Below are 26427 nucleotides of genomic sequence, written 5' to 3'. Positions count from 1 at the left end.
TTGTTCAAACTATGGGTGTTTAACGGGCGGGCTGGGATGGGCTGGACAAAAAAAACCAGCCCGTCCGTTTAACGTTGTGGCCTGTTAGCGGGCTGTACTTTTTCAATTTTTTTTTTGTCCGTTCGGGTTCAGGATTAGCGGGTTGGACCGGGCCGTGCAATTTTATTTTTTTAAAGTAAATTTTATTTTTCTTATTCAATGTTATTGATACTTAAGTGTTTGCAAACTTTTAAGGCTTAGAATTAAACTTTGAAGTTTAAAGTTTTAAATTTTAAATTTGAATTTTACAATTTTAAAATTAAAATTTGAAAGTAAGTAGCTACAAAAAATTATTTAATAAGACCAATAGGCAATATGTAAGGATCAAGCTCTGAAGACTTTCATTTGATATTTTTATTGAATAATATATAATACTTCAAATTAAGTTGCAAGTTCTTTTTTGATTTTGTTATTTTTGAACTTGCAAATTAAAAGTTTACAACAATTATAAAAAAAAAAGTACATCACATGCTTTGTATTATTTTTTTAAGTTCATCCATGTCAACATGAAGTTCTTGGTTTCCGGCATTGGTTGAATCAGAACCATAAACCAATATGTAAGGTTCTTTTTTTATGCGACTGTTGAAATCGGCACATTTAGCACGTCTCGAGCTATGGCCGAAAGAACATGAAATTGATTAAAGTTGCTCCTCCACCAACCCAGTGGTAGAAATTTCTTTGTGCGGGGCTCTGCTGACTTTTGCAAGTAGAATTGAAGTTCATCAATATTCCTGCTACTGGTTTGTTGATGCTCCCCTAGTGTAGACCAAATCAAATAATTTTCAACACCATCATTATCATCCAAAGCACTGGTCCCAGATGTTGAAACTGAACTTGAAGGAATATTTGTATCTACAGCAGAAGAAGCATCAACAATGTTAACATAATAATTATATAATATTTCTAAATATTTGTGTAGATCAGAAATACAAGTGTCAATATCAGGAGTTTCAGTTGGTCCAATATCCATATAAGAATATAAAATAGTGATTAATTGGCGACAAGTGATCATCTTGATACAAGGGTTTAAAATAACACCAATTAGGTAAATAGGGGGAATTGAGTAGAAATATTTTTTAAACTTATCTAGCATAGATTCAACAACATAAGTATATCCTTCTTTATTCTTCAAATTATGTACTAAAAGGAAAATTTCAGCAATATGAACTAAACCGTTTACAATAGTAGGATAATTTGCAATATTTGAATTTGACCGTTGGCAAAGGTCCAAAAAAAAAAAACCATTAAAAAACGGGCTGAACCGAGCTGTAGCGCGTTAAAAACCTGTTAACGGGTTAACGGACTTAGCGGGTTCCGATGAACCGGTATCAAAAAACTGTTTATTTGAAACCCGTTCCCGTCCAACCCGACCCACCACGCCCCACGCTACAGTATCGGACTGACCGGGTTCAAAGAGTTGTAAACGTCTCAGCCCGCCCGATCAACACTTATAGTTCAAACCCCCAAAACACCATCGTCCCACTCTCACTCAGAAAAAAGAGAAGAAAACTGCTTAGGAGTTCGGAGTTTGTAGTTACACACGGATCCAATAGAGATTAATGGCGCTCAATCTTCGTCAAAAACATACAGGTAACTGACCTAAATTTTTTCATCAATTTCAGAAATACGAAATGAACTTACTTGATTTTCAATTGATGTTTAATTGATCGATTAATTTCTGGAATTTTGTTCAGAATGCATTACACGGATGTTGAATCTGAACCAGCCGGTGAATGCCGGCGGCACAGCTAACGAGGAGGTTTACAAGATCCTCATTTACGATCGGTTTTGCCAGGACATACTATCGCCGCTGATTCACGTGAAGGATCTCCGTAAGCACGGCGTTACTCTCTATTTCCTCATTGACAAGGATCGGAAGCCTGTTCACGATGTTCCTGCTGTGTATTTCGTCCGACCTACTCACCTCAACGTCCAGCGTATCGTTTCCGACGCCTCTAATTCACTTTATGATTCGTTCCATTTGAATTTCTCCTCTTCCATTCCTAGACCCTTGCTCGAGGATCTCGCTTCAGGTTCCAATTCAATTTCGTCTCTATTTACTTTTTCTTAGCATTTATGTCACACACAACTCACAAGTGATATTGTCCATTTTGGATTAGACATGCACAATTTTAACACATAGTGTCTAAGACTTGCTTCCCTATATACCCATCATATCTCCATGTTTTGCCCATGTAGGATTTGGGTAGGTGTACAATTTACCATTCTACTTATAGCTTGTTTGGCCGAGCTTCATAAAAGCCAAAAATATTTATTTGGAAAAAATATTTAGTTTGGAGAGTTGAGGTGTTTGGTCAAGCTTTTAGGAGAAAAATAAGTGCTTTTGAGTAGTGGCAGAAACTATTTTTTAGAAGCTAAAAAAAAAGGAGAAGCACTTTTTGAAACCTTGGCCAAACACAAATTGTTGTTCTACATTGGCAAAGATGCTACTTTTTCGAAAAGCACTTCTGACAAAATGACTTTTTAAATAAACAGATTTGGGAAGCTTGCCCAAACAGACTGTAAAGCCCATGTTTTATCCGACGAATTTTTGGGATTTTTTTTGGAGAGACGTTGGGTGTAAGACTTTAAATCATGCAACTTGCTGAATAATGAGACATGTTTTTGGTTTAGGGATGATTAATTCAGAGTCGATTGAGAGGATTGTGAAAGTGCATGATCAGTACTTGGAGTTTATCACGCTTGATGATAATTTGTTCTCCCTTGCCAACAAGAACTGTTATGTTCAGTTAAATGATCCCTCAGCTGGGGATAACGAAATTGATGAGATCATTGAAAATATTGTGAGTGGGTTGTTTTGTGTGTTGGCTACTCTTGCTGTTGTCCCTGTCATCAGGTGTCCTCGTGGTGGGCCTGCTGAGATGGTGGCATCCCTGTTGGATCAGAGACTGCGGGACCATTTGCTGGCGAAGAACAATTTGTTTTCAGAGGGTGGGAATTTGACTAGCTCATTTCAGAGGCCAGTTTTGTGTTTATTTGATCGGAACTTTGAATTGGCAGTGGCGATACAGCATGATTTTAGGTATAGGCCACTTGTTCATGATGTGCTTGGGTTGAGATTGAACAGATTAAGCGTGCCGGGAGACAAGGGTGGGATGAAATCCTATGAGTTAGATAGGTCTGATCCATTTTGGATGGCCAACGGGTCATTGGAATTTCCAGAGGTTGCAGTGGAGATAGAGTCTCAATTGAATAAATACAAGAAGGATGTTGAGGAGGTAAATCAACGAACAGGTGGGAGTGGAGGGGCCGAGTTTGATGGAACAGATTTGGTAGGTAATACTAAACATTTGATGAATGCTGTAAATTCCCTACCTGAGTTGACTGAGCGAAAGCAAGTGATTGATAAGCACACAAATATTGCTACTTCATTATTGAGCGAGATCAAGGAGAGATCCCTCGATTCATATGCTAAAACAGAGAGGGATATGCTGGTGAGAGGTGGCATTGATCGTAATGAGCTCCTTGGAGTGCTGAAGGGAAAAGGGAGTAAGGCGGATAAGCTGCGATTCGCTATAATTTATCTTATCTCAACTGAAAGCATGCCTCAATCTGAAGTCGAAATGATTGAAGCAGCACTTAGGGAGTCCGAGGTTGATACCAGTGCTTTTCAGTATGTAAAGAAGATAAAATCATTGAATGTCTCTTTTGCATCAGCAAATTCTGCAAGTACGAGCAACATTGTTGATTGGGCTGAAAAACTCTACGGGCAGTCAATCAGTGCTGTAACTGCAGGTGTGAAGAATCTATTATCCAGTGATCATCAGTTGGCTTTGACGAGAGCAGTAGAATCGTTAATGGAGGGGAAACCAAATCCTGAAATTGAATCTTATCTTCTTCTTGATCCTCGTGCACCGAAGTCAAGCTCTGCATCTAGCAGCAGTCATCTAAAAGGACCATTTAAAGAAGCTATAGTCTTTATGATAGGTGGTGGAAATTACGTGGAGTATGGAAGCTTGCAAGAGCTTGCCAATCGCCAACAGCCGGTCAAGCATGTCATATACGGGGCAACAGAAATTCTTACAGGAGGTGAGTTCATTGAGCAGCTTGCAGTATTGGGGCAGAAGATGGGATTGGGAAGCAGTGGGGCTGCACCTCCCCATTGATGGGATGGATACAACTGATTAAGCAACTATTTGTTGTTCAGTATCACACTGCTCTTCACTTTGTTAAGCCACAGGTTCATGAGAAAAGCTTACATTGAGCCTAATAGTCTAGTTGAGCGAATGGAGAACTGAGCTGACTGTATTTTTGATAGCGCCAGACTTTGGCATTTGACTGTGGTGCATACTGGTCTTAAAAATATGATTTTTATTTCAATTTTTGAAGATGTGAGGGAGTTAAAGGAGTTTTTCTACATTCGATATACTTGGAACCAAAATCCGCATAACTTCCTATACCTTGTTTCTTTGTGTTTAACATGCTCTTCATTTCCTTTTTTGGGTGAGAGTTCAAGTATCCTTTGTCAGTCCAATTATTGAGATTATACTCATCATAAATAAATAACAAAACTTATTTTGAAAATGAGATAGATGCAATGCTATCTAAGATCAGTATACTTGGAAGAGCCGCATATGGCAAAATACGAACTTAAATGCAGTCTCTGGTTGTTATGCTCATTTGCTCCGCAACAACCTCAGCTGTGTTTATCCTTGATATAACATAATTCACAGATGCATACTTCTGTCATCTTTGGTTTACATTGATCCGAGTTGATAGACCTATAAAGTACAAACCAAGCTTGACCGTTAGGTTCAGGTTTGAGCTTGCTCAAGTAAGAGCTTTTCTATCATGGTTTGAACTTCAAATAGTCCTCATGCGACATTTATGTCTTTGGAAGAGATCATCTCAAAGTGCCATAAGATTTCATTGTTCTCTTTTCAAGTTTAATTTTTTCCCCCCCTCCTTTGTCTCATGTGTGCATACTTCTATTTTTTCACCTTGAAGGCATTGTAAGTTACCTTACTGTCAGAATTAATGTAAATGAAATAGCTGCGTGCCTCTGTATTGTTTCAGGGGGATGCTACGTATTTCCTTGCTATCAGTGACATGGTTTTAAAGGAATTTTTCATATGCTAATGCAAAGAATAATTAGGTAATGGACGAGTGAGTCTTTAACATATCACTTATGTGGTCTGGTTGCATATGATGTCCCTAGTTGTAATGTACCTAACTGAGAATTGAATAAGTCTTGTTGCATATGAGAACATCAAACAGCTCAACAAACGAATTTAGAGGACTGCTTCTGGAGATAGTGTTTGGCGCATTGTAGAAAATTCTTTATAGTTGATTTCTTCTTATCTACCTAAGCCTAGGCCGATAGAATAAACTCGACATCTGTGTTGGTGGGAGGTAATATCTGATGAAATATTCTATATATTCAAACACAGTATAAAAGAAAAGAAATCTATGTTGTTGTATTTATTATCCGAGAGCTAAACAAATTGAGTTGGCGAGGCTGAACAAAGGCTCACACCTTCAAGTAATTGGAAAGTGTGTAGGTTAAAATCAACTTGTATATTGGTATTCTTTGTACCCCGTGCATTAAAAGGTGTCAATATTTATCAAATTGTAGTAAATAAATAACTATAATACTATACTGCATTCAGTTCCTATTACTTATTTAACAATCTTAATCATTAAAATATTTGTCTAAACGACCTTTTGTCATTCTTTAAACGCCTCACTCAATTAATCCTCAATAATTAGAACAATAGATTTGAAAAAATTATAGTAATAAATAATTCTTACGTTACTTTTAAAAAAAAGAAAGTCAAATGGGTAGAATTTTTAAACGTTGGAAGGAGTAATAGAAATGAAATTGGACCCTTTTCCTCTTCCTTTCCTTTTTCCTCGCTCCCTTTTTCAATTTCATGACCTGTCTCTTCCTTTCCTGAAGAGCAGAGCATCATATAATTCGCACACCCTAATTTCCATGCCCCAAATTCAATAGTCAAACCACTCAACCCCATCGATCTATTTTCCGATCAATGGCCAAACGAACCCTACCTCTTCTCAGGCACCTCCTCAGCTCCCCATCCCATGGCTTTTCCCATTCATTAACGTCAACCCGATCCGTCACCTACATGCCCCGACCCGGTGATGGCACACCACGCGCCGTCACTCTCATCCCTGGTGACGGGATCGGGCCGCTCGTCACCGGCGCTGTCGAACAAGTCATGGACGCGATGCACGCTCCTGTGTACTTCGAGCGATACGACGTTCACGGCGACATGAAGAGTGTGCCTCCAGAGGTTATGGAATCGATCCGGAAGAATAAGGTCTGTTTAAAAGGAGGATTGAAGACTCCTGTGGGTGGTGGTGTTAGTTCCCTTAACGTTCAGCTTAGGAAGGAGCTTGATCTATATGCTTCCCTTGTTCACTGCTTCAACTTGCAAGGATTACCTACGCGTCATGAGAACGTGGATATTGTTGTCATCAGGGAAAATACTGAGGGTGAATATTCCGGCTTGGAACATGAGGTTGTTCCTGGTGTCGTTGAAAGCCTTAAGGTACTCTTCCATTAATGTTTGTTTGACTTCATTCCAAATGTGCATTCTATGTGTAGGATTGTTATTTTTGGGATAATATGCATGCAATGTCAAGTGAATAAATCTTTTTTATGCAATCGAAAAGGTTTTGGTGCTATCTTAATCAAGCAGGATTAAAATGACATCTAGAGCAAATGAAAATGACATGAGAATGGAGCAAGTAGAGGCTTGGATTCATTTAAGACCAAAAATAACCTAAATTTTGAAGGTTTCAACTGGACTTTAAAGGAGATTAATGGAACCGAATGACAGGTTTATAAGATTGCCTATCTTTATTTCCTGTAATCTTGTACGGAGTAGTTATCTTATTTAACACAACAATTGCAAACAAGTTAGGGAGATTGAAGTACCCTTGACTTTTGACAAGATTTAGACTTATCTAGCCCAAAGCTTATCCTTGTTGTGTGATAGCCAGAATCATTCTGGATTTAGATCAATTCTGCTTCTACAGGATTTTAAGACACAAAATCCCATTCGTAGTAGGATGTCAAATTTTATACCAGCTGAGTTTAGCCCCATACTTTCTAAGGTTTGTCCCTTCTTGTCTATATTTTCATTAATGTGGTGCTACGCTTTCCTGAGCTGAGGGTTTATTGGAAACAACCTCTCTATCCTCACAAGGTAGAGGTAAGGTCTACGTACACACTACCCTCCCCAGACCCCATGGTGTGGGATAATATTGGGTATGTTGTTGTTGTTGTTATTGTTGTTTGTTTTTTTATCAAAGATTTTTATCATACTGTTTATTACCCTCTTAGGTATACTTAAATGGAGGTCCATGCTTGAATTTTACCAATCATCTTATCAAGATCGTCCTAAACACGTTGGTGGAAAAGCCTAAAGACACCTTAATGGAGTACTGTTAGCAACACTTAATCTCTTCTGTTTCCAAATTTGTTCCATAGTACTTCTTGAAGTATTGAATAAAATCATAGCTTACTTGACAGACCCATGTTTAACACCTCCATTTTTTCTTTCCTTTTAAATCCATTCAGCAACAACATGACGCTCCTCAATTTTTAGTCATATTTTTCCTTTAGTTGAGTCTAATTGTGAGTGACTCATTTGTTTGTATTTAATCTCATGTGCTAGATAAAATAGGATTAAAGGAAATAATCAGAATATAAGAAAACAATTAGAAAAACCGGGAGATAAAAAAGGATTATCAAGAGAGAAACAGTGAAAGCATAAGTCAATAATCTCAAATATCTCTATATTAGTGTTTTAAGAGCGAGAAGCGCAAAAAAGCGACAAGGGCTCGCCTCGGTTCAAAAGCGAAGCGCAAAGCGAAGCGCACGCTTTATTAAAGTGAAGCGCAATTCTTAAAAAACATAATGTAAACCTTGCATAAGACACAATATAAAATTGTAAATAATCAAAAAGTTCAATTTAAAAATTTAAAAGTAGGTACTAGGTACCACCAAATCCTCCACAAACCATAGGACAAGCAAAATCAAAGCTACTAAATTACTAGAATCAACATATTCTCTACTCTTCTTGTTCTTCAAGATTGTCAAACTCTTGAATTTCTCTATTATCTTCATATTGCTCGTCATCTTATTCTTCCCCCTCCTCTTCCTCTTCATGATCACTTTCATCTTCATCAATTAGGGATAAGGATCGACTTGTAGTAGCCACACTTTTTTCCTTCCTAATCGAGCTTGAACTTGAAGTATTCCTCCTTAAACCATAAGGATTCTCCCCAACTCCACTAGCAACCGCAACATCACCCCAAGTGAAATTAGAGTCGCCTTCAAATACTTCTTCATCTTCACAATTTTCGGGGTCTCCGGTTAGCCACTCATTAGCCTCATCAATATTGTCCAAAAGAATTGGATCAATTAGATTGCGGTGGTTGTAGCGACGCCTCAATGCTCTATTGTATTTTATGAACACTAGATTATGGAGGTACTTCAAGGTTAGTCGATTCCTCTTCTTTGTATGAATCTGCAAACAAGATATGTTAACTAATTAGTAGGAGTTGGGACAATTGAGATATAATTTACTTTATCTCAAAACACGAAATAATTCTTTTTATTTCTCACGTGTTCAAAAACGCTCCAGTTCCTTTCATATCCGGATGAGCTACAAGTTAAACTTAGAACTCTGATGGCGAAAGTCTGTAAATCCGGAGTCTCTACACCATATTGGTCCCACCACTCAACTATAGAAGTGAAAAAAAATATTCAAGAGTTAATAAGTACAAAAAATACATTAAAGTTAGAGCTATAAAATATAGAAGCACTTGGTCACCTGACGACTTCATCTTTCTTTGTTTAATAGCAAGTCGGAGCTTAAAAAGCCCCTCAGCTGCCTTGTAAATAGCAAGTTGATCTACTATCTTTTCTTGCAAGTCTTCATCTGGAGTTAACTTGATAACAACCTCATGGAATCCTGTCCACACTTCTCTAGCCAATGAATTATTCTCATGCTGATCATAAAAGAGTGACGGGTTCAGAATAAGTCCAGCTGCATGTAAAGGTCTATGAAGTTGCTCACTCCATCTTGCATCAATGATCTGAAAGACCTTTGCATATTTCTGCTCATCAGTGAATGATGCTTGAATAGCCTACTTGGCCCTATCCATAGCTTCATAGAGGTAGCCCATTGGTGGTTTTTGCTCCCCATCCACCAAACTGAGTACTTTAACCAAAGGGCCACCAATTTTAAGAGCATGAAGGACATTATTCCAAAAAGAATAAGAAAGAATAATGCGTGCAACCATCTTTCCCCGCACTTTCCTTTGCAAATTTACTCTTGCTCAATTCCTCTGAAGTGAACAACTTTCTCAAATTGAATTTTTGCAAGTGGATACTATGCAAAGTCAAGAAAGCAGTGGCGAACCTTGTCTTGCCCGGTTTCACCAAATTTTTTTTTCTCATCATATTCAATAACAAGGGCCGCTGAGAAATATAAGAATGTACCCTAACGCCCTGGCCAAAAACTGTAGAGAAGGGTTTTTCCTTGAAAATGTCCCCGAATATTAAGTTGATACAATGAGCCGCACATGGAGTCCAATAGACATTCTTGTACGCTCCTTCCACCATGCCACCCGCTTTCACATTTTCACTCGCATTATTAGTGACCACTTAAACAACTTTGCTTGGGCCAATCTTTTCAATGGTGTTCTGAAACAAGGTGAACATTTTGATGTGGTCAGTGGATGAGTCGCTAGCATCAATGGACTCAAGAAACAAACTTCCCTTGGGAGAATTCACCAACACATTAATAATCATTTTCCCGGTTCTTGCCGTCCACTTATCCATCATAATGGAGCAGCCATACTTCTTCCACACAACTTTATGTTCCTCCACAATTTTATTAGTCTCCTCCACTTCCTTATTTAGATAAGGACCTCTGATTTCATGATCAGTGGGAGGCTTTATTCCAGGTCCGTATTGACCAACGGCCTCAATAAAGTTTCCAAAAGTGTCGGTATAGCTGACACAATTGAAGGGGAGCCCAGCATCATAGACCCATCGTGCAAAAGCTCTAACTGCACGATCCCTCAAAATGTCCTTAGCAATTTTTTGTACATCTTTTCCACCGCTCTTTCCTTCCGGCTTCTTTGGAAAATAGCAATCTATAGGACCTTTAGTCCTACTCGTACCCGTCGATCCATGGCTCGAAGAGATTGCATCTCTTCCCCGTTTTGTTGGAAGTGACAATTTTTCAATATCACCATCATCATCATCATCATCAAGATTGGTCACCAATGGTTGATGACTCATTTGATTTTTTTGCTACTTCTTCTCAATAAAATTCTTTATTTCATCCCTCACCTCCGGTGGACATTTCGGACAACTTGTGACGTTTCTATCGCCACCAATAAGATGGAATTTAAAGCGATAAATTCCACCCGTTGTAATCTTGTTACAAAACCTGGATACAACATTTGTATTCTTCTCATTAACTCTATCGCCATATCGCCAAGCCGGGTCTTTATCTTTCGATCTTTGAGACATTTTGAAATCTCTACTAAGATATAAGAAAATACATAATCAAATAAACTAAAAATACATATAATATATATAATAATTAATTTTATAAACCGAAATACACATTAAAAAAATCAAATAAACTAAAATATAACATATATAATTTTCTAAAATGAAATACATATAAAATTAATCAAATAAACTGAAAATATAACATATACTCCCTCCGTTTCAATTTATGTGAACCCATTTGACTGGTCACGAAGTTTAAGAAAAGATAGATGACTTTTGAACTTGTGGTGTAAAATGAGGCACATATATTTTGTGTGGCTATAAATCATTGCATAAAGGTAAATTGTTTCTAAATAGGGAAATGGGTCATTCTTTTTGGCACGGACTAAAAAGGAAATAGGTTCACATAAATTGAAACGGAGGGAGTATATAATAATTAATTTTATATACTGAAATATACATTAAAAAAATCAAATAAACTGAAAAATATAACATATATAAATAATAATTAATTTTATATACTGAAATATACATTTAAAAAATCAAATAAACTAAAATATAACATATATATATAATAATTAATTTTCTAAAATGAAATACATATAAAATTAATCAAATAAACTGAAAATATAACATATATATAATAATTAATTTTATATACTGAAATATACATTAAAAAAATCAAATAAACTGAAAAATATAACATATATAAATAATAATTAATTTTATATACTGAAATATACATTAAAACTGAAAAATATAACATATATAAATAATAATTAATTTTATAAACTAAAATACATATTAAAATTAATAAATAAGAAGAATAAAAGGGGAAAAAAAAACAGAATCTGGATGGGTTAGAGATAAAAGGAAGAAGAAGAAGACGCTGAAGTCTGAACAGTGTGCAAACTGGACTGTCAGAGATAAACGAAGAAGAAGATGGAAGAAAGAAGGAAAAAGAAAGAAAGAAAAGCAGAATCTGGACGGGAACAAGAAGAAGAAAGAAAGAAGAAAGAAAAAAAAGAGAAGAAGAAAGGAGAACAAGAAAATTACCTGGACTGGTCAGCAATGTCGATGAAGTTGAACCCTAGGCTTTGGTCGACGTCGATCGAAGAAGAAAGAAGAAGAAATGGTCAGTTTTTGTCGATTTAGGGTCTGTTTTGTATAATAAAAAAACAGACCCAATTTTTTTTTTTAAAAAAAGGGCCCTCTGCGCTTTTTTAACAGAAGCGATCGCTTCATCGCTTTCCTCGCTTCGTCGATTCCTCCATTGAAGCGTGCGCTTCCCTCGGTCGAGTCGCCTCAGGCAGCTAGAAGCGGCACTGGGTCGCGTCGCGTCAAGCGATCGCTTTTCTAAACACTGCTCTATATATATTCATAAGCTTTTCACCTAATTTAAAAAGAAACTCTTTTGGCGCCACAAGAATGAACTAGAATTTTTTTTTGGTTCCACAAGAATTGAAGAAATTTCACATAGACTTTTTCTAACAAATCTGAGATGCAGAGAAATCCTTTCAAAAATCTTGGTCTTCAAAAACTGGACCTTCGTTCTTGGAGTAGACAGTAGACTCTGAGAGTTGAAAGAAGACCTCTTTTTTCCAAATTGAATTAAAGGGGCTTACGGTGAATTTTTGTTGACGTGGGGAAAGGCTTGATAAAGCATGAATAATGATATTGGAAACAAGGAGCAAATATAGGACTTTGAGAATAAAGTTGATAGAACCAGGGGAAGTTAAGGGGAAATTGACACCACATGTCAATGTGGCAGAGAATATGGGAAATGTGGGTCACTTTTGACTTTGTATTTTCTTTGTCATGATTTTCATTAAAAAGCTAGCCCACAGGACCTTAAGGGTAAGATTTTCCACTTTAGGTGATTTGGCAAGAGTCTTCTCCCATTTATTGAACTCTGTGCCTAGTCAAGCCGTGTCATATAAATTGAAACGGAGGGAGTATTTTTTTTCCTGTTTTTTTTTGTTTATTCTAATGACACATCTTTGTATCCACTTTACACCTGTAAAAGTTGTTGAAAAAAATTTAAAACTTAAGTCACTCTACGTGCTCTAAAGAAGTGGAGAACACGTGTTGTTCCATGTCAACTTTACGTATTCAATGAACACATTTGACAACTTTAGTGTTCAATAGGTATGACCTAATGAAGAGTTGCCAAAATGAAGTAGCATGCCAAGTTGAGGGGCAGTCGATATATTTAGTGGAAGAAAACTATTGAAGTAATGATTGAAAAGTTAGGATGAAGGAGAAAATAACATGCCAATTCTAGTTGGAGTAGCTTAATCGATTTGAATTCTTAATAGTTGAAAGTTGTATAAAAAATGGATTGGCGTCAAACATTTTGAATCATCCAAAATTAAAAAGTAATATATATTGAAAAAGTGGGAGTATATTTTTTTCTTATTTAACCCTTTTTACTATTGATAAGTAGCAACCTGCCTCTCCGGTTAAATTCTGTTTGAAAGTGGATGGAAAGTTTGTCATGTGCTTATTTGAATGAGTAAATTTTGCAAGTTTGGTAGGCAGCTCTAGCCTCTAAGTATTAAAGAGAGAACAAAGAAAGTTACAGCTTCTCATATTTTCTTTCTTCCCCTTTCTTGCTTCCTCCTCCTCCTCCTCCTCCTCTTCTGCTGGTCGATCAAAAAGCTTGTAAATTAACACTGAACAACTTATATCAGCAAAGCCAATGGGTGTGTCGCAAGAGAATGGAAAAATTTTATTCACGCGAATGTGCTTTTTGTTTTAAGGTGATAAGAAAAGAGTCAAACAGTAGCATTAATTCTTTCTTTGGGGGAGGGGGTTGGGAGGAAGGAGGAGACCTAGAGAGCTGATCTTAAGGAGGGGGAGGGGTGTTCCTGGTATGGTGGACCTTCAGCCATTGCCAGAAAGAGGTAAAAGTGAGAATGTCTATACCCACAAACTATATAGTTGCTGAGTGAAACTAACAAAAGGTAAACTTATTATCTTTTAAAGAGGTAGTTGAAAAACATTTATAGGGTTAAAGGAATACAACAAGTTAAATAATTGAAGGGGCTCTGTTGCACACTTGCACTTGGTCCTATTGAAAACTGAAAAGATTCTATGGGAAAATGCTAGTGTTTCATCTTTCTTAATAATGAGCCAAGCTTAGATAAGTATCTTACATATAATATTTGTTCGTTACCAGATATCCAATTTGTTGTTAAGAAGTGTATAGCTCTGTCATATTTCTTTCTTGGTTTATTGTGGCCTAATGCATGAACAACCTCAGCCTTCTGGGTTTCTCTGTTATTTTTGGGGATTTTCTTTTGTCAGTCTATCTTCTGGACGTACTCTCCTTTCACCCTTTTTTGTCAAAATCTCTATGTTAAGGCCCAACACATTACATATTTTTTGTTGTTAACCAGCATCTAATATATTCTGCGCAGCACAGCCAGAGAAGTGCTATGAAATTAGTCTGTGTTATAATGAAAAGACCTAGTTCAAGTACATCATATGCTAAGATTTTCTGAATGATTATCTAAACCAGATTACATATCCATCTTTTAAAGTAGTTTGCAAGACAGCTTAATTACACATCTGAATTTAATATTGATGTACAAATCAACCGCTACAATCTTTTTACCTAAGATCTGCTGTGAGCTTTCTTCTTTGCTCTCACTTTTATTTTTCTTCTAAGTAGAATGTGTCACTTCCTGTAACGACTACATTTTCATTATATCAGGACCTAGCTCGTGCTTAGGATTTAGAGGATATACGAATTGTCAACTCCATCATCTGTTTGTCGCAACATTTGAACTTTGTTTGTCTCACTATTGCAATTTCCAAGCTGGGACATTTTGTACATTTTTTTTTTTGCATTTTCCAATCACAAGTTACATTGTGGACCTAGCTTGTGCTTAGCTTTAGAGGATGTACGGATTGTCAACTCTATCATCTTTTTGGTGCAATATTTTCATAGAAACCTTGTCTCGATATCGCAATTTCCAAGCTGGGGCGTTTTGTTACATTCTATTTTTGCATTTTCCACTCACTATTACATTGTTGCGGAGTACTTATTTGGTGGTCCCTTGTGCTTTTGTATTTCTCTCTCTCTCTCTATATATATATACACACACACACACACACAACAACAACAACAAAAAACCCAGTATGATCCCAACAGGTGGGGTTTGGGGAGGATAGTCTGTACGCAGACCTTACCCCTACCTAATGCAGGTAGAGAGGCTGTTTCCAATAGACCCTCGGCTCAAGAAGGGCAAGAAGAAGTAGAGGAAAGCAAGGAAGGAAGAAAGAAGGAAGAGAAGAAAAAAGGAGAGATAAAAGATAAGTAGTGCCAAATAATAGCAATAGGGAATACAATACCTGAGACGGACAAAATCACATAACGTAATAAAAATCTAAGAATATGAATGGACATGCATGCTACTAAGACTATCGGTGAACAACTAAAAACTACCCACTAACCTTCTACCTTAATCCTCGACCTCCACACCCTCCTATCAAGGGTCATGTCCTCAGTGAGCTGAAGCAGCGCCATGTCCTGTCTAATCACCTCTCCCCCGTACTTCTTAGGCCTACCTCGACCTCTTCTCAAACTCTTCATGGCCAACTTCTCACACCTCCTAACAGGAGCATCAATGCTTCTTCTCTTAACATGTCCAAACCATCTCAGTCTCGACTCCCGCATCTTGTCCTCCACGGAGGCTACTCCCATTCTGTCCCGGATAGCTTCATTCTTAATCCTATCTCTCATGGTACACCCACACATCCATCTCAACATCCTCATCTCTGCTACTTTCATCTTCTGCACATGTGAGTTCTTGACTGGCCAACACTCAGTCCCATACAACATAGCTGGTCGAACCACCACTCGATAAAACTTACCTTTAAGTCTTGGCGGCACATTCTTATTACATAAAACACCGGAAGCGAGCCTCCACTTCACCCATCCCGCTCCGATGCGATGTGCGACATCTTCGTCAATCTCCCCGTTACCCTGGATAATAGACCCGAGATACTTAAAACTCACTCTCTTGGGGATAACTTGAGCATCGAGCTTAACCTCTACGTCTGCATCATGGGTCCCGTCACTGAATTTGCACTCCAAGTATTCTGTCTTGGTTCTACTCAGTTTGAAACCTTTAGACTCCAAGGTCTGTCTCCAAATCTCCAACCTCGCGTTAACTCCACTTCGCGTCTCGTCAATCAACACTATATCATCGGCAAATAGCATGCACCAAGGCACCTCCCCTTGGATGTGTCGTGACAGTACATCCATCGCCAAGGCAAATAAAAAAAGGCTAAGAGTCGATCCCTGGTGCAACCCCATCACCACAGGGAAATGCTCCGAGTCACCACCCACAGTCCTCACCCGAGTCTTAGCATCATTATACATAACCTTAATCACCCTAATGTACGCTATTGGAACGCCGCTAACCTCCAAACACCTCCACAGTACCTCCCTCGGGACTTTATCATACGCTTTCTCAAGGTCAATAAACACCATATGCAAATCCTTCTTCCTCTCCCTGTACTGCTCCACTAATCTCCTTACCAGATGAATCCCTTCCGTAGTCGAACGCCCCGGCATGAATCCAAACTGATTCTCGGAAATAGACACGCACCTCCTCACCCTGGCCTCAACCACCCTCTACCCCTATAATTGTTACAATTTTGGATATCACCCTTGTTCTTGTAAAGCGGAACCATCGTACTCCACCTCCATTCTTCGGGCATCTTTTTCGTCTTAAAAATAACATTAAACAGCCCAGTGAGCCACTCCGAACCTGCCCGCCCCGCGCTCTTCCAGAATTCCACCGGGATTTCGTCTGGCCCCGTCGCTCTGCCCTTGCACATCTTACGGATCGCCCCTTCCACCTCTACAGTAATCCACCTATAGTACCCAAAATCCCACCGACTCTTAGAGTGCTCCAACTCACCCAGCACAATGCTTCTATCCCCCTCCTCGTTCAACAGTTTATGGAAGTATGTCTGCTATCTTCTCCTAATAAGTGCCTCGTCCATCAACACTTTGCCATCCTCGTCCTTGATGCACTTGACTTGGTCTAAGTTGCGGGTTTTCCTCTCCCTCACCTTGGCCAACCGGTACAACTTCTTGTCCCCGCCTCTGCCCCCGAGCTCATCATACAAACGAGCAAACGCCGCGTTCTTAGCCTTGGTGCATGCTATATATATATATATATAAAGGTTTTGCTAACCTACTACATGGTTGTAGTAGGTTAGCATTGTATACATATTTGCTTTCTCATAAATACCCCTAACATCATATCAGCAACATATGAACAAATGGGGGTTTTCCGTCCTTTCCCAATTTCACTCGTCCATTTCTCTTCGTCTCCTTTCCACCCAACACCAAAATTTCTTCAGAAAAAAAATATCAAATCTTGCTTCCCTTATAATTTAATCTCGATTTTTAACTCCTTCACAGGAAACTCCATTAACATTAATCTAAAAACTAAAGTATATCATTTTTGACTCCTCCTCCCTCAGAAGAAGCTCCAAACATTAAACTCAAACAACACCCTCTCTTAAGTCTGTAAACCCAGCAATCAAAAGCTTAACCTAATCTAACCAATTTTATTAGTATAATCGGAAATATAAACCCAACAATTAAAGATTAAACTAAATCTAACCATTTTCCTTTTTTAACGTACTGAAAAGTCCATCTCCAAATGAAAGATTGAGTAAAAAGAATTTCCAAAAGAAAGGTAGGTGCAAATTTTACACCCGCAAAATCCCACGGCCAAATTGTTTTGCAGAATGTTTACTAGAACTATTATTCAGTTCGACATTTGATTTGATATTGCTCTATCAGTGCAACTTTTTTGCTTTGGTTTAAGCATAGTCGATGGAAAGGAGGAGGAAAACAGAGGGGGAGGAGTTTTTACTTTTTGGAGAAAAGACAACAAAGTCCCTGTCAATGTTCTTATTTAAAGTGTTGTTATGGGTAATTATGAGAAAGCAAATATATATACAATGCTAACCTACTACAACCATGTAGTAGGTTAGCAAAACCCATATATATATATATATATATATATATATATATATATATACATATATATATGTATATATATTTTTTTTTAATTCCCCCGGGCTTCTAGCCCTAGGACATTGTGGGCCAGTTTCCTCTTTGCTTCTCTCCTTTTTTAGGATATCCCGTGCGGCAGGATGATTTCTTCTCAAGTTCTTTTATACTATAATTCCGCGCCTCCTTTTCAACTTTAAGAGTTCTCCAATATCTTCTTTCTTGCAGATTCTTAATTGTTTGCATCTTTGCTATATGAATTTTCTAGGTGATGACAAAGTTTTGCTCGGAACGAATTGCAAAATATGCCTTTGAATATGCATACCTCAACAATCGCAAGGTAGTGACTGCTGTGCACAAAGCAAACATTATGAAACTTGCAGATGGTTTATTTTTGGAGTCTTGTCGCGAGGTTGCAAGCAAATATCCTGGGATCAAGTACAATGAGATCATTGTGGACAACTGTTGCATGCAACTTGTATCAAGGCCTGAGCAATTTGATGTTATGGTACAAGTTTTGCCCAAATACTCTTTTCTATTTTTTGGTTCTTGATTGTTTTCTTCTTTTTCTTGTATGGTTTTTGTTTGCTGACATGGTGAGTTTTGCTGTATGATGTTAAAGCTGTACTCCATTTTCTACTCTATATGGACCATTTATCTTAATCCTGACAAAAAGGTTTTTCTGTTTTGGAGGTGGGGTGGGGTGGGGATGAATGGGGAGTGGGGCAGGGGGAGAGAGCTAAAAGCTTCTCATACAAGTCTGAGTATATGACCCCGGTGGTACTGGTTACTAGCTTAAGCATCAAATGTTAGACTAGTAAAACTACGTTGCTCGGTTGTCCTTTTAGCAAATTTATCCTTTTCTTTTTCTCTCTCTTGATAGAATGGGTAAGGTGTGATATGAGGATGAAGAGTTTCAGAGAATAAAAAGATGAAGTTCGTACTTTAGGTTGCTGAAATGGGAAATAGTAGCGGCACTTTCGTCTTTGCTGAATTAACAAGTATGGAAGTTTACAAAATGGATTTTGTAATCCTTACCCGAATTGTCGTACAACAGGAACCTACTTTTGTATTCTTCTGTTCAAGTTCAACGTTTGCTTTTTCCTTGTCATTTGCATTGTCACTAAATATTCCAGTCTGGATATGAACTTGAAGTTGTATATTACAGGTCACTCCAAATCTCTACGGAAATCTGGTGGCAAATACAGCAGCTGGTATTGCTGGAGGCACTGGTGTTATGCCTGGAGGTACATATAAGTATCAGTCAGAATTTGTTCTCTCTAAATTAATGTGGATATGTTTCAATGTTTTTCCTGCATTATTCACCCCTCTGCTATGAAGGAGTATCTGGTCGATTTTGATATGAAAATGATCATTCATCATTTGAGCTGCTTTAAAGCTTGAAAAAGGTCTGAACGGCTTAATATGTTGATTATATGACTGAAGAGATTGGCTATTTGTGCTTCAGGCAATGTGGGGGCTGACCATGCTGTGTTTGAGCAAGGTGCTTCAGCAGGAAATGTAGGAAATGAGAAGATACTAGAGCAAAAGAAGGCGAATCCAGTTGCCTTGTTTCTTTCATCAGCCATGATGTTGAGACATCTGCAGTTTCCTTCATTTGCAGATAGACTAGAGACTTCGGTGAAGCGTGTAATTGCTGAGGGTAAATACATGACCAAAGATCTTGGTGGAAATTGCACCACCCAAGAAATCACGGATGCTGTCATTGCAAATCTGGACTAATTTCAAAACCACTTCTATCTCTTTTATTCTCGAGATGATTCATGCTACATGTCTTTAATTCATCATTCTTGTGATGACTTTAATTGTTCTCTACTTCCGTTGGTGCGGCGTGCCTTTCAAGGTGGCATATTCCACAAAATAATGTGAATCTCCTAAGTGGAAATATTGAAGATACAGGATCCAAGTTTATAGCCATTTCTTTCTTATAGCATGTTTTTGTAACGAAGGTTAATAAATTCAAGGTATACCAACTTTTGACTTGGAAACAGGCTTTTTGACGAACAGTTGGTTTGTTTTGCCTTGAAGCATCAGATAGATTTTTCTTTTTTATCGTGGGGCTAGCATAAATTTGTCCGAGGAACCACAACCACTTACGTGAATCCATCAAATTTGGCTGTCTTTGGGCTATCTACGCAAGATTAGGCACTAAACTTGATCTTGAAGGACCGTTTGAAGAAGGTACTGTATACCAGTAGTTACTAAAGCAAGCACAACCGTTGTGAAGGTACCTCTTTAGGACATCAAATATTGCTCGTAATTCTTACTGAGTTTAATTTCATCGACAATATTGTAAAAGATTTAGACAATGAGGCCATTTATAATCTAATTGTAGTTGAATTTCTATGATGAGTATTACTTATTGGTCATTGTTCCCGTTTAAGGAATTTGTGCAAAAACAAACTCCACTGTACACATCCGCAAGAATGAAAAGTTATGCTTTTAAATGTTATGCTGTGAGGGGCATAGTTTTGGTACGTTTCATTTTACAAGTTTTGCCGGATTGACAAATCTTGCATTATTTACAAGTTATAATAGACGAGCATAATTTTGGCAATCTTCATTCTATCTATTTTGTTAAGTTGTTCATACATCTTGTCTATATTGTTCAATTATCACAAGTGATGTGATGAGTCCTTATCAGTTTTGCAAAGTAGACAAGTCAGACTCGCGTCACGTTATAATGCTCTTGTCTCAGATTTCATAAGTGGTTCTTTGTTCATTATTAATTAACTAACCAAAAACTTTAACAAAACAAACAAACAAATCTGGAACATGTGACGGTGAAGGCGGCAAACTGTATCATTTCTTAAGCTTGAAATGAGGCATCAAGATAAGAGATAAACGAGTGCAGCTAATAATTAGATTAGTGTTTCCTACAATAATCACTAGTAATATTTTGCTCCTTATCCTAATATTTCAGCTTTGACTTATTTTGTTTTAGATTTTGTAGTATATGGAATAACCACCCAGTATTACTTCCTTTTCATCTAGCAATAAAGTAATTAAAATGTGGTGACATATCAAATTTCTTCACTTATGTTCACATTGTGTTGTTTGACTTATCACTCGTTGAAGTAGAGGGTTCAAATTTTATCAATAGCGTGGCATCTCCCTTCACTGTTGTAATAAAAAAAATATAGATAAAGAAAATGTTTCTGAAAGTGGAAGATCAGCTTTCAACCTTTTTTTTTTTTGTTGGTAAAACTGTGATGTATTACCATAGACAAACCAAACTTTACACCTATCGAGCACTTAGGAGAAGCAGCAGTATGTCTACCCTCCTAAGCCTCAGAACAGAAAAAAATAACTAGTTACAAAACTGTTGGATCAGATATTTACATTTGCTTGCTTTCCTAGAGTTTTTTCTACATTCTATTCTCTCCACTATTTCTTTCTTTATCTGTTCTGTTGCTATATCTGTAGTAATATATGTCCCTCTGAATTGCTTCCAGTTCCTCGCCTGCCAAGTATGATAAATTCTTGCTCCCAGTAATGCAACTGCTATTTCCTTCTTGAATTGTTTCCAGTGCCTCCCCTTGATCCATTTTAAGCATTGTATAGGATCTTGCTTTTGTGTTCTCATGCCCGACCATCTTTCCAGTGATTCTTTTACTTCCAGTGTCCAGCTACATTCATGAAATAGATGCTTATGTGTTTCCCTCTTACTATCAGTGCATAGACAGCATGTCACATCCTCCACTTGGATACACAGCCTTTCCATCCTTTCCTTTGTAAGCAATTTGTCTTGACTAGCCAACCACACTATAAACCTATGTCTTGGCAGCATAATTGAGTTCTATATCATATCGGCTTCTTGAAGCCTGTCCATCTCTCCCAGTAGTGCAATGTAGCTCTTGCTAACAGAATAGCACCCATTCGAGGTCAGATTGTAGACGTCACTTGTGTATCAGCTAGTCATCACGTCTTTGAGAGAATTAAGTTTCCTCCAATACCAGCTACTATCCACAGGAGGTACATGAGTCCAAATATCTTGGTTGCCTCTCATATATAGTCCATGGATCCATTTAATCTACAATGTGTTTTTTTTTGCATGTTATTTGTCATATTAGCTTTCCTACATAAGTAATGTTCCATAGTTTGCAACTTTTCACATTGAGACTTCCATACTTCTTTGGTCTACAGATTTTGTCCCATGATACCAATGTAACTTTCCTATTTCCTTCAGTACTTCCCCATAGATATTTTCTACACTTTCTGTCTACTTCTTTTAGTATACTCTGAGGCAAAACAAAGACTGCACCCCAAAAGTTATAAACTGAAAACAAAACTGCATTAATAATTTGCATTATCCCTGCATATGACAATGTTTTTGCATAGGCACTTATAATCCTGCTTGTTATCTTGTCTACAAGCTGGTGGCAATCAATCTTACTCCACTTCTTAGAGGAAAGAGGCAATCCCAAATATCTTATTGGCAAAGTGCCTATTGAGAACCCTGTTAGCTGTACCAATTGATTCTTGATGTCATCCTCCATACCTGCCATAAAGATGCTTGACTTTTTCATGTTCACCACTAAACCTGTTACTTCACTAAAATGAGTAAGGGCCTCCATTAGTCTAGAAACAGATTTCATGTCTCCTTTACAGAAGAGCATTAAGTCAACAGCAAATATTAGACGGGTGAGTTTAGTCTGCTTGCACATTGGGTGATATTTAAAGTCAGGCAACTCTCCTATCTTTTTCAAAGTTCTTGAAAAATACTCCATAACTAGCACAAAGAGTAAGGGTGACATGGGATCACCTTGTCTCAGACCTCTTCTTCCTTCAAAATATCCATGCCCTTCTCCATTAACCTTAATTGGGAACTTTGTAGATGCAACACATTTCATGACTATTGCTATGAATGCTCTTGGAAAACTATAGCCTTCTAATGATTCCGCAATAAATTCCCAACTAACCATATCATATGCCTTCTTTAAATCTATTTTCAGCATACATCGTGGAGTGGTCTTCCTGCTATAGTGTCTCAAGATATCATGACAAACCAACATATTATGCACTAAAGATCTCCCCTTGACAAAAACAGCTTGGTTCCCTGCCACAATACTTCCCATTGCTTCTCTTAGTCTGACACAAATCATTTTAGAAATGATCTTATATAGAACATTACAGCATGAAATTGGTCGAAAGTGACCTGCTTCCATTGGTACTTCTATCTTGGGAATCAGGGAGATCATTGTAGCATTTAACTGCTTTAAGAGATTCCTAGTACTAAAGAACTCAAGTATAGCTTGAGTTATATCTTCTCCTATAATCTGCCAGGCAGCCTTAAAAGATTCACTGTTGTAACCATCAGGCCCAGGGCTCTAGTTCCTGTCAATATTACCCAGTGTTTTCTTTACATCCATCTCATGATATGGTTGTACTAATCTCAGTTGTTGCTCTAATGTCAACCTTTTCCCATTGTGCAAGATACTCTTAAATGCTTTGACTCTGTGATTTGATTTCCTACCTAGCATATCCTGATAGAAATCCACCAAGATCTGAGCTATAGAGTCAAGCTCAGTTTGCAACTGCCCATCTTTATTCTTCAGCTGTATAATAGCTTGGTGAAGCTTCCTGTGTTTGATCACAGGAAATAAATATCTAGTATTATCATCACCCAACTTGATCCACTTAGCTTTATTTCTTTGCTATAAAAACATCTCAACTAGGTAAGAACTCCTTCTGAACTTTTGGTAATTTTTCTTCTCTTGTGCCTGCAGCCGTGCCTCTCCTGGATTCAATTGCAACTCTTTCTGAATTTTCTCCAAGGCTTCTCTATCTTCATTTGCTTCAGTCAGTATATTCCTGAAGTGTTGTCTATTTAATTCCTGTAAGCTCTTCTTTAACTGTTTTAGCTTATACACAATTTGATACATCTTGTATCCCTCAACTGGTTTGCTCCATATTTGATCAATTCTGGATAAGAACTCTGGGTGCTGAGCCCATGTGTTGCAAAATTTGAATGCTTTCTTCCTGCAACTATTAGCATTCACCATTGAGATTCTAATTGGGCTATGATCACTGATACCTTCTGGTAGAAAATTGGCTATGTATGCTGGCATGTTGTCCAACCACTGTCTAGTGACAAATGCCCAATCAATTTTTGAGTCCACCCTCGTTTCCCCCTGTCTATCATTCCAAGTGTATCTGCTCCCATGCTGGGGTAGTTCTATGAATTCACACTCATCTATCCCATTCACTAAAGTCAGTTATCTCACTCATAGTTATTGGATTGCCCCCAATTCTATCATCTATTCTCAAAACAGAGTTGAAGTCACCAACTATTATCCATGGAATGTGCCAACCTCTACTCAAGCTACTCAAATAGCTCCACAGCTCTTTCCTCTCATTCTTGGTGTTAAAAGCATACACCATGGTCAATAGAAAGGTGTGTTGCCCCAGAATGTACAATACCTTGCAAGTAATGGCTTGTGCTGTCATACTAATTGCCTCTACCTGAAAGTAGTCTGGCCTCCATGAGATCCATATCCTTCCATTGTAGTGATTTTCCAGATTTGTTATATACTGCCAACCTCTAAATATGCTGTTTGCAATCTGTGCTATTTTTGTGCTTTTTACCTTAGTTTCCAACAAACTAACCAAACCTGCAGCTTGGTTGTTGCATAGGAGTTTAACCTCCTTCGGCTTATTAGGGCTATTCAGCCCCCTTACATTCCAACAGAGCAGACTATCCATTCCCAGTATTGGGAATGATTATGCCTCCCCCTTTTCTCACATTGCCTCCTTGGACCTGTATGCTTGGCCCAGACTCCTCTAATACTTGGAATGCATTTGCTTGTTTCTCTTGTTGATTAGGCTGTTTCTGTTGTGGTCTCCTAGAATTAATCGGTGTCACCCATCCATTCTGTATCCTTTCCTTCTGCTTGCCATGAGCAGTTATGTTTGTCTTCATGTTTGCCTCTGTCATTAATGTTGCCATGAGCATTAATGTTCACTTCATGTACTTCCTTCTTTTTTTTTTTGACTTCCTAGTATCTCATTTTCAACCTGACTAGTACTTTTCTTCTTCCTGCATTCACCTTCATCATGACCATATTTCTTACAATGCTTACACAATGTAGGCTTCCAATCATATAATACTCGTTGCTCAATCAACATTCCTTTTTCATTTTTGAACCATATTCTATCAGGTAGTACTGCATCCATCTCCACTTCTATCCACATCCTTGCAAAATTTAATCCAATCTTCTTTTCAGTGTTCTTATCCACCATAAGGGGTTTACCTACCAGACATCCAATCTTACTGAGTCCTTTAGGGCTCCACTATTTGAAATCTTCCAAGAAGTATCACCCAAATTGGGACAGTGTATAACTCATCCCTAGTAAATTCCATATCCGGACTCCATGATTTCACAATAAAAGGCTTGTTATCAAAGTGGTAGATCCCACCTTGAAGTACTTCATTCTTCCCCAATTCTGTATCAAAGCGTACCAAAACTATCCCATTCTTCAACATTGAAATCTTATTTATTCCATGCTTTGCCCATTGCCTCTGGATGAATCCATTCATAACAGTGAATGGAGGATGAGCTCCTAACACATAGCATACAGCTGCATTCCTCCAATATTCTATTTCTGAACTTATATCCTCCAATTCAATTTCACATACAGCTGCCTCCCCCTTCGGCATAGGCGATATATATATTCAAGCTTGAATCATGCATTTGTGACCTTTGCAATATCAAAGTTATCCCACACAGACATCTTCGTTGTTACATCCTCCATTAGGTCAGCTTCATCTGCCCACGATAGTTTTATAGAGCTGGATTCACCTCTTGCTATTTCACTCCATGATGTACGCCTAGGCATAGGTGGTTTGTCTCGTCGATCTGCTCCATCCGTAGTCCCCTGAAATTCATTATCTGTAACTACTGTTCCATTGATTTCCTGTTCATTGTTTTATTTTTCACTTCGATTCGGGATTTTTTCCTTCTCCACAGCTATTTTCTTTTGACTTGTTTCCTTCCTCTGTTGATTATTGACTTTCGTCATTGCTTCCTGAGCCATTAGAGCCTTCTGGGATGGTACACGAGCTCGCTTTCCCATGGATGGCGCACGTTTGCTAACATGTGCCGAGAGAGAAATTCATGCCCTAGTCCCGAAAGAAAGCCCACCTGATTTTAAATGTTGTGCTCTTCAAAATCAGCAGCTTTCAACCTTATCAATGAATGGTAGTGTCAACAGTTGACCAAACCCTTTCTCCGGGAAAAAAAATTGTTTTAAGTTTTAGAGGGCGATAATAAACGCGTTATATTATTGTGTTGTAGGAATGAGACATGATATCCAATTTCCAACAAACAGCTCAAGCTTACGTTGCAGTAAGACAATTCAATGAATATCCCACGTCTTGACATATGAAAGACTCGTACAAATTAAGGATAACAAATGCCACAACTGCAGTCCCAATTAGGATGTTTAATTGTCGCTATCTAAATCTAACACCAAATAATTTGACAGCTTTTCCGTCAATCACCCACCTCTAATGATTAATTAATCTTCCCCGTATGTTTCTAATTTAATTCTGTTCAACAGACACACCATATATAACTTCTCATATACCTTTCAATACTTTCCAAGGTCATCTATTTGATTATAAAGGATTCAAATACTCATGTTAATAAAATTACACCGACAACAAACCTACGCCTCAGTCCCAAATAAACTTAGGATCGACGATATAAATCCTCACTATTTTCTTCTTTAATCACAACTCATATCATCATCATGCCAGAATAAAATAAGAGTAATAGTGAAAGTAATAAGTTTTATA

At 37.8% G+C, this 26427-nt stretch overlaps 2 protein-coding genes across 3 annotated transcripts; both read left to right on the top strand.

The window, feature by feature from the left end:
* The first annotated feature begins 1482 nt into the window (after positions 1-1482).
* On the top strand, positions 1483-4423 carry LOC107807927 (SEC1 family transport protein SLY1). Of its 2 annotated transcripts, none has more exons than XM_016632383.2 (3): positions 1483-1629; positions 1734-2072; positions 2674-4423. In XM_016632383.2, the coding sequence occupies exons 1-3, from the start codon at positions 1599-1601 to the stop codon at positions 4164-4166; spliced, it is 1863 nt and encodes a 620-aa protein (XP_016487869.1). In that variant the 5' UTR covers positions 1483-1598; the 3' UTR covers positions 4167-4423. The 2 variants fall into 2 exon arrangements, with proteins under 2 accessions (XP_016487869.1, XP_016487870.1); XM_016632384.2 differs by having other exon boundaries at positions 1527-1629; positions 2536-4423.
* A 1558-nt stretch (positions 4424-5981) lies between these two features.
* Positions 5982-19612, top strand: LOC107782843 (isocitrate dehydrogenase [NAD] regulatory subunit 1, mitochondrial). Its single transcript, NM_001325345.1, is given in 4 exon segments — positions 5982-6572; positions 17875-18114; positions 18775-18853; positions 19075-19612. Coding segments are annotated over 4 exon segments (1116 nt in total). The 5' UTR covers positions 5982-6050; the 3' UTR covers positions 19350-19612.
* The last annotated feature ends 6815 nt before the right edge of the window (positions 19613-26427 follow it).

Source organism: Nicotiana tabacum, chromosome 24 (genome assembly GCF_000715075.1).
Source record: "Nicotiana tabacum cultivar K326 chromosome 24, ASM71507v2, whole genome shotgun sequence".
NCBI classification, from domain to species: domain Eukaryota; kingdom Viridiplantae; phylum Streptophyta; class Magnoliopsida; order Solanales; family Solanaceae; genus Nicotiana; species Nicotiana tabacum.
This window is presented reverse-complemented; position numbering and strand designations above follow the sequence as displayed.

Coding starts and splice junctions, on each gene's coding strand:
- LOC107807927 (XM_016632383.2), top strand. CDS start 1,599: ATGGCGCTCAATCTTCGTCAAAAACATACAG. Junction 1,630..1,733: donor TCTTCGTCAAAAACATACAG/GTAACTGACCTA, acceptor AATTTTGTTCAG/AATGCATTACACGGATGTTG. Junction 2,073..2,673: donor GCTCGAGGATCTCGCTTCAG/GTTCCAATTCAA, acceptor TTTTTGGTTTAG/GGATGATTAATTCAGAGTCG.